Source organism: Gadus chalcogrammus, chromosome 7, assembly GCF_026213295.1.
Source record: "Gadus chalcogrammus isolate NIFS_2021 chromosome 7, NIFS_Gcha_1.0, whole genome shotgun sequence".
Classification (NCBI taxonomy): Eukaryota; Metazoa; Chordata; class Actinopteri; order Gadiformes; family Gadidae; genus Gadus; species Gadus chalcogrammus.
Window position 1 is genome coordinate 31,451,856 of NC_079418.1, and position 14,683 is coordinate 31,466,538.

General features: G+C 51.3%; 1 protein-coding gene across 2 annotated transcripts in view; it reads right to left on the reverse strand.

Moving 5' to 3' along the window:
* Positions 1-14,238, reverse strand: part of brwd3 (bromodomain and WD repeat domain containing 3) — a 31,651-nt gene extending 17,413 nt beyond the window's left edge. The window contains exons 1-21 of one of the 2 annotated variants that reach the window (XR_008896072.1): positions 14,073-14,231; positions 13,859-13,917; positions 13,715-13,744; positions 13,460-13,519; positions 12,105-12,255; positions 11,481-11,579; positions 10,304-10,464; positions 8,856-9,077; positions 7,829-7,929; positions 7,682-7,752; positions 7,172-7,272; positions 6,292-6,332; positions 6,053-6,157; positions 5,500-5,650; positions 4,722-4,856; positions 4,232-4,360; positions 3,517-3,742; positions 2,538-2,687; positions 2,096-2,387; positions 1,495-1,588; positions 293-466 (exon numbers count right to left, since the gene is read on the reverse strand). Coding sequence is in view for 1 of the 2 variants with exons in the window: in XM_056594551.1 (XP_056450526.1) it covers positions 293-466; positions 1,495-1,588; positions 2,096-2,387; positions 2,538-2,687; positions 3,517-3,742; positions 4,232-4,360; positions 4,722-4,856; positions 5,500-5,650; positions 6,053-6,157; positions 6,292-6,332; positions 7,172-7,272; positions 7,682-7,752; positions 7,829-7,929; positions 8,856-9,077; positions 10,304-10,464; positions 11,481-11,579; positions 12,105-12,255; positions 13,460-13,519; positions 13,715-13,744; positions 13,859-13,917; positions 14,073-14,106 (2,586 nt within the window). In the remaining variant the exon portion in view is untranslated. Of the gene's footprint in view, positions 1-292; positions 467-1,494; positions 1,589-2,095; positions 2,388-2,537; positions 2,688-3,516; positions 3,743-4,231; positions 4,361-4,721; positions 4,857-5,499; positions 5,651-6,052; positions 6,158-6,291; positions 6,333-7,171; positions 7,273-7,681; positions 7,753-7,828; positions 7,930-8,855; positions 9,078-10,303; positions 10,465-11,480; positions 11,580-12,104; positions 12,256-13,459; positions 13,520-13,714; positions 13,745-13,858; positions 13,918-14,072 lie in introns of both variants that reach the window. The other variant, XM_056594551.1, reaches the window with a different exon arrangement.
* Between the last annotated feature and the right edge of the window lie 445 nt (positions 14,239-14,683).

Consider the following 14,683-nt stretch of genomic DNA (forward strand, 5'->3'; position numbering starts at 1 on the left):
CTTCAGAGGGCGCGGGGCTCTTCATAACAACTTTTATTTTAAAAGCGCCTTTCGAAAGTACCCAAGGACACAGTACAAGTACTCAATAAAAGTACACAGATACATCTCAGACTCTGCTCAACCCTCGCTGGCTAGAAGGACCGTCTGCCACAGTCGTCGAGGAATGAAGTCCCGTGATGATGTTCAACATCGGCTCGGCCTCCTTTTCAATCGCATGGGCTCCGTCCTACACCGGCTATCTGCCCCCCCGCCCCCTGCCCCCCCGCCCCCTGACCCCCGCCCCCTGACTCACGTCTCCGTCGCTGTCCGACTCCGCCTGGCTGTCGGCCCCCTGCCGAGCGCTGGAGGCACGGGTGCGGTTGCCGCGGCGACGGACCTGGGCGGAGCGGGTCTGGTAGGCGTGGCTCTGCTTCTTCTTACTGCTGGCGGGGCGCAGGGAGCGGACCCTGGGGGTCAGGGGGTCAACCTGGGGGGGGGGGGGGGGGGAGAGTTAACGGTTAGAGGACGAGGAGAGGAGAGGGGGGAGGGGAGGTAGGGAGGAGATATGAGGAAGAGGGATGGGGGGAGGAAAGAGGGGAGGAGGAGAGAGAGAGGGGGAGAGGGGAGGAGAAGAGAGAGAGGGGGAGAGGGGAGGAGAAGAGAGAGAGAGGGAGAGGGGAGGAGAAGAGAGAGAGGGGGAGAGGGGAGGAGAAGAGAGAGAGGGGGAGAGGGGAGGAGAAGAGAGAGAGAGGGGGAGAGGGGAGGAGAAGAGAGAGAGAGGGGGAGAGGGGAGGAGAAGAGAGCGAGAGGGAGAGGGGAGGAGAAGAGAGAGAGGGGGAGAGGGGAGGAGAAGAGAGAGAGGGGAGGAGAAGAGAGAGGGGGAGAGGGGGAGAGGGGAGGAGAAGAGAGAGAGGGGGAGAGGGGAGGAGAATAGAGAGAGGGGGAGAGGGGAGGAGAAGAGAGAGAGGGGGAGAGGGGAGGAGAAGAGAGAGAGGGGGAGAGGGGGAGAGGGGAGGAGAAGAGAGAGAGGGGGAGAGGGGAGGAGAAGAGAGAGAGGGGGAGAGGGGAGGAGAAGAGAGAGAGGGGGAGAGGGGAGGAGAAGAGAGAGAGGGGGAGAGGGGGAGAGGGGAGGAGAAGAGAGAGAGGGGGAGAGGGGAGGAGAAGAGAGAGATGGGGAGAGGGGAGAAGAGAGAGAGAGGGGAAGAGGGGAGAAGAGAGAGAGGGGGAGAGGGGAGAAGAGAGAGAGAGAGGGGAAGAGGGGAGAAGAGAGAGAGGGGGAGAGGGGAGAGGGGGAGAGGGGAGGAGAAGAGAGAGAGGGGAGTTGGGGACGGAGAGGGTAAGGAGGAGAAAGGAGGGAGGAGGCAAGGGAGGAAGGGGATGTAGAGTGGGGGAGAAGGGGTGAGAGAGGGGAGGAGATAAGGGAGGGACATCGAGACGAGGGTTGTTTGGATGGGTGGAAACGGTTGCCATGGCGATGAGACCATGACGGGGGCGGGTGGGGGGGGGGGGTCGTACCTTGACCCCGCCGCTGGCTGGTTTCTTGCGGCGCTCTGCGTTGTACAGAGAGCACTCCACCTCCCCTTTGGCCCGCCTGCACTCCTCCATCACCCTGTCAGAGGTCAGAGGTCACACCGTCAGCCTCCACACAGAGCCGGCACCGTCGGGCGTCGTCGTGACGTTGTGACGGGTGCACAATGCGTTACCTTCTCTCACACTTTCACCGTATCTTCAATACTCACAGCCGGTTCTGCCCACTATAGTTAGTGAGCTACTAGTTAGTGAAGTGCTAGTATATAAAGTACTAGTTATCGAAGAACTCAGTGGTGAGCTACTAATTAGTGAGCTACTAGTTAGTTAGGTAATAGTTAGTTAAGTACTAGTTAGTGAGCTACTAGTTAGTGAAGTACTAGTTAGTGAAGTACTAGTTAGTGAAGTACTAGTTAGTGAGCTACTAGTTAGTGAGCTACTAGTTAGTGCAGTACTAGTTAGTGCAGTACTAGTAAGTGAGCTACTAGTTAGTGAAGCACTTGTTAGTGCAGTACTAGTTAGTGAAGTACTAGTAAGTGAGCTACTAGTTAGTGCAGTACTAGTTAGTGCAGTACTAGTTAGTACTAACCTGAAGGTGGCTTTGGGCAGCTCGTTGACCACCGTGCGGTGGCTCCAGGCCAACAGGTCTCTCTCCGTGGCCTGCTGGCTGGGGAGGGCGTTGTTCTGTACCTGCCACACCCCCTCCGCCTGGCCCTCTCCCGGACCCTCTTCCCCCTCTGCCTGGCCCCCAGCCTGGCCCTCGACCTGGCCCCCAGCCTGGCCCTCAGCCTGGACGTCAGCCTGGCCCTCAGCCTGGCCCTCAGCCTGGCCCTCAGCCTGGCCCGGCTCCATGGCAGGGTCCTCCCCAGCTGCTTCTCCGTCTGGTGGGGGAGGAGGTGGAGCGTGAGAGGCTGGTGGCTCCAGGTCCACACAGGGTGGAACGCTACATGATGCAGTCAGAGGCATGGAGACGACCCCCTCTGGGGTGGGGCCTACAGTGGGGTCTCCCCGGCTGAGCCCATGAGGCCTACCTGCTGGGTCCGGGGACGGCCGGTCTGGGCTGGGCTCCTGGCCCAGAGCGTTCTGCTGGCTCTGCAGCTGTCTGATCAGGTTGTCCAGAGGACTCTCTCCGTTGTCCCCCGTCTGCTGACCCAGGACCTGCTCCACCACCTCTCCGTCACCTGGGGAATGGAGAGTTGAGGGCTATGTGCAGGAACAGTTTTTAATGAAAGAAGTTGTGGTGAAGCCAAACCTTTTGAGCTCTTTAGCTAGAGTTAGCACACAGGGTCACCAAGGTTCTTTGTGAAACAATTAAACTGGATAAAACAACCTATAAAATAAAATCTTGCCTTGGGACTAGAGAGATAAATGGTTGTCTTCTAGAGTTTTTCTAGAGTTTAGTGTCTGCTGCAGACTGGAATCATTCAGGTTAAAGATGTTGTGTGACTGTTGGCAATGTAGCCTAGCTGAAAGGTTAAAGAGTGTTTACTGTTGGCAATGTAGCCTAGCTGAGAGGTTAAAGACTGAGCGTTTACTGTTAGCGATGTAGCCTAGCTGGGAGGTTAAAGACTGAGCGTTTACTGTTAGCGATGTAGCCTAGCTGAGAGGATAAAGACTGAGCGTTTACTGTTAGCGATGTAGCCTAGCTGAGAGGATAAAGACTGAGCGTTTACTGTTAGCGATGTTTTTCTAGAGTTTAGTGTCTGCTGCAGACTGGAATCATTCAGGTTAAAGATGTTGTGTGACTGTTAGCGATGTAGCCTAGCTGAGAGGTTAAAGAGTGTTTACTGTTAGCGATGTAGCCTAGCTGAGAGGTTAACAACTGAGTGTTTACTGTTAGCGATGTAGCATAGCAGAGAGGTTAAAGAGTGATTACTGTTAGCGATGTAGCCTAGCTGAGAGGTTAAAGACTGAGTGTTTACTGTTAGCGATGTAGCCTAGCTGAGAGGTTGAAGAGTGTTTACTGTTAGCGATGTAGCCTAGCTGAGAGGTTAAAGACTGAGTGTTTACTGTTAGCGATGTAGCCTAGCTGCGGCACCAGCTGCTCCTCGTTGCAGCTCTCGCGGCCCGGCACTAGCCGCTGGTAGCGCGGCGGGTGGGGGTTCCCGTCTATGTCCACCAGGAAGGGGGGGGGCATCAGGTGGGGCGCCTGCTGCGTCTGCTCGTCCAGGACGTAGTTGTTGGTGTCGCGGATCAGCGGCCGGTAGTCCGTGTGGAAGAACATCTGGTCCGGAATCTGAAAGCAGGTCACAGCTGGGGTTACAGAGTGCTTCCCAATGCAGGGCAAAGCGCTTCACACTGGGCCACGAGATGCTTTGCATCGGGTCGAGTTAAACCAAGACTGTTACACATGATGCTAAACTAATGAAAGGGATGTCTCAAGATGTGGACGAGAGTGGAGGAGGGAGGAGATAGGGGAGAGGAGAGGAGAGGATAGAGGAGGAGAGAGGGGGGAGAGGAGGTGAGGAGGGGTGAGGATGGAGATGGCGGGAGAGAGAGGAGACAGAGGATGGAGGAGAGAAGAGGAGGAGAGGATGAGAGAAGAGGGGAGAGTTCCCATGACAGCGAGGATCAGAGCGGTTTGGATGATGAGGAGGGGGCTGAGGGTAACGCCTGGTGGATATGAGGAGGAGGGGTGGGGAGGAGGAGGAGGAGGAGGAGGAGGAGGAGTGGAGGAGGAGGAGGGGTGGGGAGGAGGAGGAGGAGTGGAGGAGGAGGGCCTCACCTTCTCGTAGGGCTGGCTGCAGCCGAAGCCGAACAGCAGCAGGTGGCCGTGGGAGTCGGTGCAGGCGAAGTGCTGCCCGTCGGCCGAGAACTTGCAGTCGAAGATGGCGCCGTGACCCTGGCCTTCGATCTGGACACACATCGTCAGGTCACCATGTGGTGACATCATCTCGCAGTGACAGCATCATGTCACCATGTCGTGACATCATCATGTAGTGACGTCATCATGTCGTTATGTGGTGACATCATCATGTAGCGCCATCATCATGTAGTGACATCATCATGTCTTCATGTAGTGACATCATCATGTCACCATGTAGTGACCTCATCATGTAGTGACCTCACCATGTAGTGACCTCATCATGTAGTGACCTCATCATGTAGTGACCTCATCATGAGGTGACCTCATCATGTCATCATGTAGTGGAGGAGCTCGATGAAGCTGAGCCGGTACCATGTGCTAAACGAGTCAGGAGGATTTGAGGAGGTACCATGTTGAAGAAGTTCCTTATCCGGGCTCCTCGGCTCAGGTCCCAGATGTAGATGTTCCCGTCGTGGCCGGCGGAGAGCATGACGCGGGGGTCGAAGGGGTGGGCCTCCAGCACAAACACCTCGTCATCGTGACCCTGAGAGACAGAGGGACACGGACACGTTGAGGACAATGTCCACTCAGGACACATGGAACCAGCTAGCCTACAGGTGTTATCCCATTACCACGGGAACCAGCTAGCCTACAGGTGTTATCCCATTACCATGGGAACCAGCTAGCCTACAGGTGTGTTTATTCCGTTCCCATGGGAACCAGCTAGCCTACAGGTGTTATCCCATTACCATGGGAACCAGCTAGCCTACAGGTGTTATTCCGTTACCATGGGAACCAGCTAGCCTACAGGTGTTATTCTGTTCCCATGGGAACCAGCTAGCCTACAGGTGTTATTCTGTTCCCATGGGAACCAGCTAGCCTACAGGTGTGTTTATTCCGTTCCTATAGGAACCGGCTAGCCTACAGGTGTTATTCCATTACCATGGGAACCAGCTAGCCTACAGGTGTTATTCCATTACCATGGGAACCAGCTAGCCTACAGGTGTGTTTATTCCGTTCCCATGGTAACCAGCTAGCCTCCAGGTGTGTCTATTCCGTTCCCATGGTAACCAGCTAGCCTCCAGGTGTGTCTATTCCGTTCCCATGGTAACCAGCTAGCCTCCAGGTGTGTCTATTCCGTTCCCATGGTAACCAGCTAGCCTCCAGGTGTGTTCCCTCCTACTCACAGACAGCACGTGCAGCAGCTGTCCGGTTCGGGAGTTCCACACTTTGAGCAGGAAGTTGGAGACCGCCGTGACGACGGTGCGGTCGCCACGGTCCCACGCTACCATGGTGACCACCAGCTTGGTCTTGTCGTCGCCGTTGACAACAGGACTCCTAACATAATAAAGAAAAGTCGTCAAGAAATCAAAAGAATAAGAAATCCAACAAACTGCCATTTACTATCTGTATGCGACAAATACGTTTCTTGAAGAGTGAAACAACATACACTCCTTACCGTCACCGGTAAATAACTGTTCTTAATCAAGTTATACAAAAGTATTATTAAAGTGTGTCATCAATATACAATTTACATAGTTAATTTTGGTTGTTTTCAAACTTCAGACACATTTTTGTCACTTATATAGTGACATATATAACTGTCCTGTACATTCTGCCTGGTCTGGGATTATTAAAGCCCTAATTGTATTTTTATTATAGCAGGTTTGATCGAAGAGCTCTCTAAAAATGAAGTTGTTTGAATGAGGACATGTTGCTATGCATTGTGGGCCGTGTTACCCTGGCAGGCGGGCGGCGATGTCCAGACTGATGCTCTTCCACTCCTGCTGCTGGTACTGCCAGATCCTCGCCGTGCCGTCGCGACTGCCGCTGACAAACCTCAGACTGGACACACACACACGCAGCGACACACACACACAGACACACACGGACAAACACACACACATCAGGTCATCTCTTCTGGTAAAGGACACTACACATCTCTCCGTTGGAAGTCTATCAATAATCTTGATGTTTACCTGTCGCTGTTATTGCAGAACTGGACGACAACCACTTTGTCCTGAGGGAGGGAGGGGGAGGACAGTCAGTCTCTCGTTTTAGAGGATAAGAGGTGATTATGTACTAGTGAGTGAGTATGTGAGTGAGTAAGTGTGTGAGGGAGTACGTGAGTTTGTGAGTGAGTGAGTGAGTGAGTGAGTGAGTGAGTGAGTGAGTGAGTGAGTGAGTGAGTGAGTGAGTGAGTGAGTGAGTGAGTGAGTGAGTGAGTGAGTGAGTGAGTGAGTGAGTGAGTGAGTGAGTGAGTGAGTGAGTGAGTGAGTGAGTGAGTGAGTGAGTGAGTGAGTGAGTGAGTGAGTGAGTGAGTGAGTGAGTGAGTGAGTGAGTGAGTGAGTGAGTGAGTGAGTGAGTGAGTGAGTGAGTGAGTGAGTGAGTGAGTGAGTGAGTGAGTGAGTGAGTGAGTGAGTGAGTGAGTGAGTGAGTGAGTGAGTGAGTGAGTGAGTGAGTGAGTGAGTGAGTGAGTGAGTGAGTGAGTGAGTGAGTGAGTGAGTGAGTGAGTGAGTGAGTGAGTGAGTGAGTGAGTGAGTGAGTGAGTGAGTGAGTGAGTGAGTGAGTGAGTGAGTGAGTGAGTGAGTGAGTGAGTGAGTGAGTGAGTGAGTGAGTGAGTGAGTGAGTGAGTGAGTGAGTGAGTGAGTGAGTGAGTGAGTGAGTGAGTGAGTGAGTGAGTGAGTGAGTGCGTGCGTGCGTGCGTGCGTGCGTGCGTGCGTGCGTGCGTGCGTGCGTGCGTGCGTGCGTGCGTGCGTGCGTGCGTGCGTGCGTGCGTGCGTGCGTGCGTGCGTGCGTGCGTGCGTGCGTGCGTGAGTGAGTGAGTGAGTGAGTGAGTGAGTGCGTGCGTGTTGCTACCCCGTGTGCGTCCATCTCAGAGAGCTTCATTGGGGCATCAGAGCCGAGGTAGTATACCCTGATCACATGATCAGTGCTGCCGGTGGCCAGGAACATCCCCCCTGTAACGGAGACATGACGTCATCACAGTCAATATTAACTCATCAGCCTCAATCTCCAACTGTTTCAGCTATGAGGCCCCAGAACTGTCTTTAGAAGTCTGAGGTAATATCCTTGTAAACATTTATATTAGTAGTGGTGAGAGGGGTGAGACAATGAGAGAGGGGTGAGACAGTGAGAGAGGGTTGGGACAGAGACCGTGAGAGATGGGTGAGACAATAAGAGAGGGTTGAGACAGTGAGAGAGGGTTGGGACAGTGAGGGGTGAGACAGTGAGAGAGGGGTGAGACGGTGAGGGAGGGGTGAGACAGTGAGACCGTGAGAGATGGGTGAGACAATGAGAGAGGGTTGATAGACAGTGAGAGATGGGTGGGACAGTGAGGGGTGAGACAGTGTTTCGTGGGGAACCTACCACTACTAAAGGAGGAGGTGGAGACCTGGACCCCGGGACGCGACCGCTCCACAAACTTGATGGGCTGGTCGCTAAAGGAGGACGCAGGTTAGAGAGCAGCAGAACACACGGACCACGACCGGCTGGGAGGAGAAGGTGGAGCCCTACCTGAACTTCATGCTACAGGAGTGCCACTGCCAGAAGCACACCATTCCGTCGGCTCCGGTGGACGCCAGGTACCTCCTGGTGCCCCGGACACCTGGACAGAACTGCACAGCACCACAGCGTTAACGAGCTGTGTTAACAATTCGTCTTAAGAGAGCGTGCTCCATCACAGTGCAGGTTTGCAGGCCGCACGGTTGCAGACAGAAAGAAGCTGCAGGGGGTCATAAGGACAACCGGAAAAACGATTGGCTGTTCCCTGCCCTCACTCAACGCCGTCGCCTACTCTCGCTGTCTATCGAGAACAAAAGAAATACTAAATAACCAGACCCGTCCTGCCCATCGCCTGTTGAGGCTGCGGCCCTCTGGCAAAAGGTTCAGCATCATTAGCAGCAGAACCAACAGGATGAGAAACAGTTACTTCCCTTGGGCTATCAGGACATTAAACACAACCTAAGCTGTCACTCTGCTTAGCAGTAAATATTTGTACACTTATGGGCAATTGCAATTTGACCTTTTTCACTTTTAATGTTCAAATCGTATTTATATTATTAGTTATTATAACAGTGACAGTGAGATGTATGTTCATCATGTCTTACGTTGTCTTTTTATGCCTTGTCTTTATATTTTACTGCACCTTTAGATGTAGCAATACAATTTCGTTGTATAGGAGTGCAATGGCAAATAAAGTCCATCTATCTATCTAATGAGCTGTGTTAACAAGTTTTGTAACCAAGTTCTTAACGAGTTGTGTTAACAAGTTGTCTGAACGAGCTGTCTTAATGAGCCGTGTTAACGAGCTGTGTTAACGAGCTGTGTTAACAAGTTGTCTTAATGAGCCGTGTTAACGAGCTGTGTTAACAAGTTGTCTTAATGAGCTGGTTAACGAGCTGTGTTAACAAGTTGTCTTAATGAGCCGTGTTAACGAGCTGTGTTAACGAGCTGTGTTTACATGTTCTCTTAACGAGTCGCCTTAACGAGCGTCAGTACCCCAGGCGTGCCAGCGGGTGGCGCCCTCCGGCCTGAGCGTTACCTGTATGGAGGTGATGGAGGCGGCGTGGCCCTGCAGCACGGTGACGGGGGCGCAGGTCCGCAGGCACCACACCCGGATCACCTTGTCGCAGCTGGCCGACGCCATCAGCGTGTTCTCGTGGTTCACGGCCATGTCCGAGATCTCGGCGGCGTGCCCGCGCAGCGTGGACAGCAGCCGCCCGTCGTCCGTGGCCCAGATCTTCACCAGGCAGTCGTCTGACCCCTGAGGGGAGGACAGTAGGAGACACCAGTCAGGAGGAGGGGAGGACAGCAGGAGAGACCAGTCAGGAGGAGGGGAGGACAGCAGGAGAGACCAGTCAGAAGGAGGAGGGGAGGAGGGGAGGAGGAGACACCAGTCAGGAGGAGGAGGGGAGGACAGTAGGAGACACCAGTCAGGAGGAGGGGGAGGGGAGGAGGGGAGGAGGACACTAGGAGACACCAGTCAGGAGGAGGAGGGGAGGAGGACACCAGAAGACAGGCTCAGGAGGAGACTGGAGGAGGGGGGGCCTGAATCTAGTCCTTCAATGTCCCCGAGTGCTGATGATGGATTGAGAACACACTCTGTGGTTGTCTGTGATTGACATTTACATTGAGGGCGTTTAGCAGATGCTTTTATCCAAAGGGACTTCCAATAAGTATGTTTGTCAGAAGAAAGAGAAACAACAATGTATCGCTGTCGGTACAGTAAGGATGTTCATAGAACCAAGTCCCAAGCACTAACCATCGCTAGGTTAACCCATTCCCCGCATACAATAAAGACAGCTAGGATAAGTGCTAGCTTCAGTCTGTCCTGCCTTGGATCTCCCCTTTATCTAATTGAGCTTAAATATGTAAATACAAATGATTCTGTTAGGGACTGAGGACTATTGGGAGTCCTCAGATTCACTTGTTAGTGGCGCAACCAAGTAATAAATCGTCATGTCCTATTAGCAGTTATAATTGAACCGTATCAGAAATGAATCAACAACTTGTTAGAACACTAAGCAAGGAAAAAGAGGGTAATTGCTACGGAACAATGTAGCAATTGATTTTAATTTGTGATGCATTGCACACACACACACACACACACACACACACACACACACACACACACACACACACACACACACACACACACACACACACACACACACACACACACACACACACACACACACACTGACGCATGCATAGACACACACACACATGTACGGACACACAGACACACGTATCGACACGCACACAGACACACGCACAAAAACACAAACACACACATACAGAAACAAACAAACAAAGACTCACTCACACATACAAGGCCAGACATGCACACTAACGCATAGACACAAGCACACATGTACAGACACAAACACACAGACACACTTATCGACACGCACAAACAGATACACGGACGTACAAACAGAGACAGACGCATCGACACGCGTATAGACACGCACACACAAAGACACGCACCGTGAATATGCGGCGCCCGGTGCGGTCGAAGGCGACGCAGTAGACCGAGGACAGGTGGCCCAGGATGCGCTTGTGGGTCTTCATGTGCTGGTAGGTGAGGGTGGGCACGGCCTGGTCGAAGCGGGCCGCCCCCGTGGCCTGTCGCGCCCCCATGATGGACACTGCACACGGGCACACACACACAGTCAGCAGGGCAGGGGTCACCAACCTTTGGGAACCTCAGAGCTCCTTCATGGGTACCGAGTCACACGAAGGGCAACCAGTTTGATACACTCTGCTGAAATAACAAACTTGCTCAGTTTGCCTTTAGTTATACATTATTATTGTTAATGATTAATGATACTCATCTGTGTGAAGACACTGATCATGTTGATTATTTCTCACAATAATTATCAACAATCACTTAAAAAAGTTGGGAAAGAGTTGTTCAAGAATGAGTAGTGCTATGTTTAGAACAGGCCTGCGGGCGTCTCATATGGTCCCTGCAGGCGCCCTGGTGCCCGTGGGCACCGTGTTGGTGACAGGTGACGTCCATCCCCTGCAGTAGGGGATGGACGCGGGTACATAGGGGCTTATTATAGTCCCACGTTCACGCGACGCAAAGGGGCTTACGGACCCCTTACGTCCCTGAGGACCCACCTTGCGTCCAACACAAGGGCCTGACGTGCGCCTCCCAAAAATCGTAACCTTCCGTCGAGGCGGCGCAGCAGCAAGGGCTGTGATTGGTCCGCTCACTAGAACCCGACGCAGAACCAAAACAGGTTCACGACTGCGTCAAAGCGTCTGCATGGTCCTTGCGTTGCGAGACTTGGGCCCATAAACTGCCCTTTAGGTCTACAATGTTCCCTCAACATAACAATGCAGTGATAGCTAGGGCCGGCAGATAGAGGCTGGAGGTGAAGGTTCAACCGGTTTTGACCGGCTGAGTAGTGCACCTTGTTATTGTATGTTGTCACACAGAGTAAACAGACTTATGTAATAAATGGTATTCACTTATCTAATAACATTGTGACACTCTATATACAGCACTTGCTTTTTCTATGTTTGGCATAATTACACCCATTTGAGATCATTTATATACGTAGATGATTACCAATATGTTGGCAGCATGCTCTATGGCTTACTGCCTCTATAGACAGACAGACAGACAGACAGACAGACAGACAGCAGGACCTACCGACACTGGGCGAGTGGTCTGTGATGGCGGGGGGTTCTGGGGGGCGCCCCCTGTGGAGAGCTGCTGCTATCGACCCCCTGCATACCTGGTGGCTGCAAGCTAGCAGAGACAGTAGAGTATTAATACTGTAAGCTAGCAGAGACAGGAGAGTATTAATGCTACAAGCTAGCAGAGACAGTAGAGTATTAATGCTACAAGCTAACAGACACAATAGAGTATTTACACTACAGGCTGACAGACAGTAGATAAACAGAGTATTAATGAACTAACGGACACACTAGATATATAGAGTTAATGCTACAGGCTAACAGACACACTAGATATACAGAGTGTGAATGCTACGAGCTAACAGACACACTAGATATACAGAGTTAATGCTACGAGCTAACAGACACACTAGATATACAGAGTTAATGCTACGAGCTAACAGACACACTAGATATACAGAGTTAATGCTACGAGCTAACAGACACACTAGATATACAGAGTTAATGCTACGAGCTAACAGACACACTAGATATACAGAGTTAATGCTACGAGCTAACAGACACTAGATATACAGAGTTAATGCTACGAGCTAACAGACACACTAGATATACAGGTTAATGCTACAGGCTAACTCACTCTTGGTGGTGCGCAGCAGAGACTGCCTCCCCAGGCCCAACAGGGTGCTGACCCCCGGGACGCTGGGGGGCACCTCCTTCTCGATCAGGGGACCGATCCTCCGACATACCCTCAGCAGGTAGTCGGCCGGGAGGTGCTGGTTCACCACCACCTGCAGAAGAACGTCACATCTTACCAGGGGGAGCGTACCTATGTTCCCCGGGTCCTATGTTCCCCGGGTCCTATGTTCCCCGGGTCCTATGTTCCCCGGGTCCTATGTTCCCCGCTTTGTATGTGACCGGGGATCATAGGACTCTGAGAGCAAATCTATTTTTCGTAGGATGGTAGGGGCAAGTACCGCTTTTTTCGCCTCTGATTCGCCTGTGATTGGTTAGAATGGCTCTCCTCCGATTGGTTATGGTGAGGGTTAGTGTTAACCCTCACCCTAACCCTGACCCTAACCCTGACTCTGACCCTTTGCACCCGGGGAACGTAGGACCTGGGGAACAGAGGGATGACCCCTTACCAGGACTCTGCCAGAAGGCCTTGAGCGCCTTGGAAAGCATTTAGATAAGGCTTTCACTCCTGTCTCGATTCTGTTTATATACGTTTTTTCATATTTTTCTATCTCGTACTGCAGTAATATTACATACTTTTACCTGAAATTGTCCCAGGCAATAATACGGCTCTGATTCTGATTCAGTGTTGGTTTATAACACAGGCAGGGAGACCCCACACAGCATATTACATACTAGCCATTGAACTCTCATAATTGGATCTTTGAGTTTATTGTATATACTTTGCTATTATTTTTTTTCATTATTATTTTTCTTTTAAAATGTGTGTAAGTTTTCCGCATTATTGCTTTGATACAAATTTCATGTGTACCAAATATAAATACAGAATATAACATGCATTTTAAACCATTGGACACACACACACACACACACACACACACACACACACACACACACACACACACACACACACACACACACACACACACACACACACACACACACACACACACACACACACACACACACACACACTCGGATCGGCTCAGAGTGGAAACAGAAACCTCATTGGTTCAGCGTACAGACTGACAGCTCTCTAGGCCAATGATAGCCTTCCTATCAGCCCCATACAAGCCCCGCCTCGTCTTACACCCACACAATGCCTGGGCATAGATATGTCATCCATCCACATATTACTGTGCGACTAAATAAAAAAGGTTTCACTAATCTACACCATAATGTTTAAAATAACCACAATTCACCCGACTATTCAAACGACTAGGACACACAACGACCTTTCATTAAAATAGTCGCGGACAACCTTTGAGTAAAGATGCAATGTTGCACATGTCCACTCACCCATTCTGTGAAGCTCCGCCGCTTCTCCTCCCCATCCCAACTCCACCGCCGAGGAACCAACTACAACAAAACACAACTTTAACAACATACACCGACCGAACCCCCGGCTCAGTGGCTAGGGGTAGCGTCTGTACCGCGGGTCGGGGCTGACGACCCGGGCCAACCTGTTACCGGGGAGGGATTCAACCTGACACACATACACGGGGTGACATGATGAGTAAATAGAGGAACAGCGTGTTGAGTGTTTATATTCACCTCGTACTCCTCGAGCTCCTCCACCAGGACCTGAGAGCGGAACACACACACAGCGTTAGCCGTTATCCCTTAGCGGCTAGCTGTTAGCATCCTCTACAACCTCTTTATTTCGGATCATGGAGCGACATCGGGGTGTCATGTTACCTGTGCTGCCTTCTTACAGGGTCCAGACTGCAGAAACCGGGCGATGAGGTAATAAAGTTCTGGAACGAAATATAATAAATAAATGGATGATCGCCGTAGCGCGGCTAGCCCTGTTAGCCGCGCTAGTAGGGTTCTATGGGAGGGTTAGCCTTAGCACGCCAGCTAGCGGATAAAAGCTGTTAAATATTATTTTTACTGTCGGTCCGTCACTCACCGGCTTCGATCTGCGAACACTTTTCCTTGGCCATCGCTTGATAAGAAGGGCGACATTTAGACGAAGTGTATGTAGTTTAGCATGCTGGCTAGCCCTAGCTATGTGTGTTTAGCTAGGAGGCTAGTGACTGGCCTCCTCCTATCTCCACCTAGTGCTTTGTGTTAGCGCCCCCCAGCGGTCGGACCGCGGCATTACATACACACTGTTGTAAAAGTCACCTCACACAAGCGATCCTCCAGAAATTAAGAAACATGAAGAGGGTTGAGCTCATAGTTGTAAATTCATTTCTGATAAGCAATACTTTTTTTGTCTGAGAGTAAAGATTTCTAGCAACATGTTAAAATGTTACATTACAAAAAATATATATTTATATTGTGTGGCTGTTGTTTCACCACACGAGCAAAGTAGTGTACTGAGCAGTACATTGATTATACCATGCAACCAACTTGGACATTAAATTCACCAAGAATAGTAAGTTTGACCTCGCAAGAAAAAATTGTGTTTTAAGGGAGGTTTTATAAAAGCAAGTATGAAGCCCAAAGGCAAGGAGAGAAACTAACCGCATAACCAGATATTTCCATTTGGCCGGAGCTGAAGTTATGGAAATATTG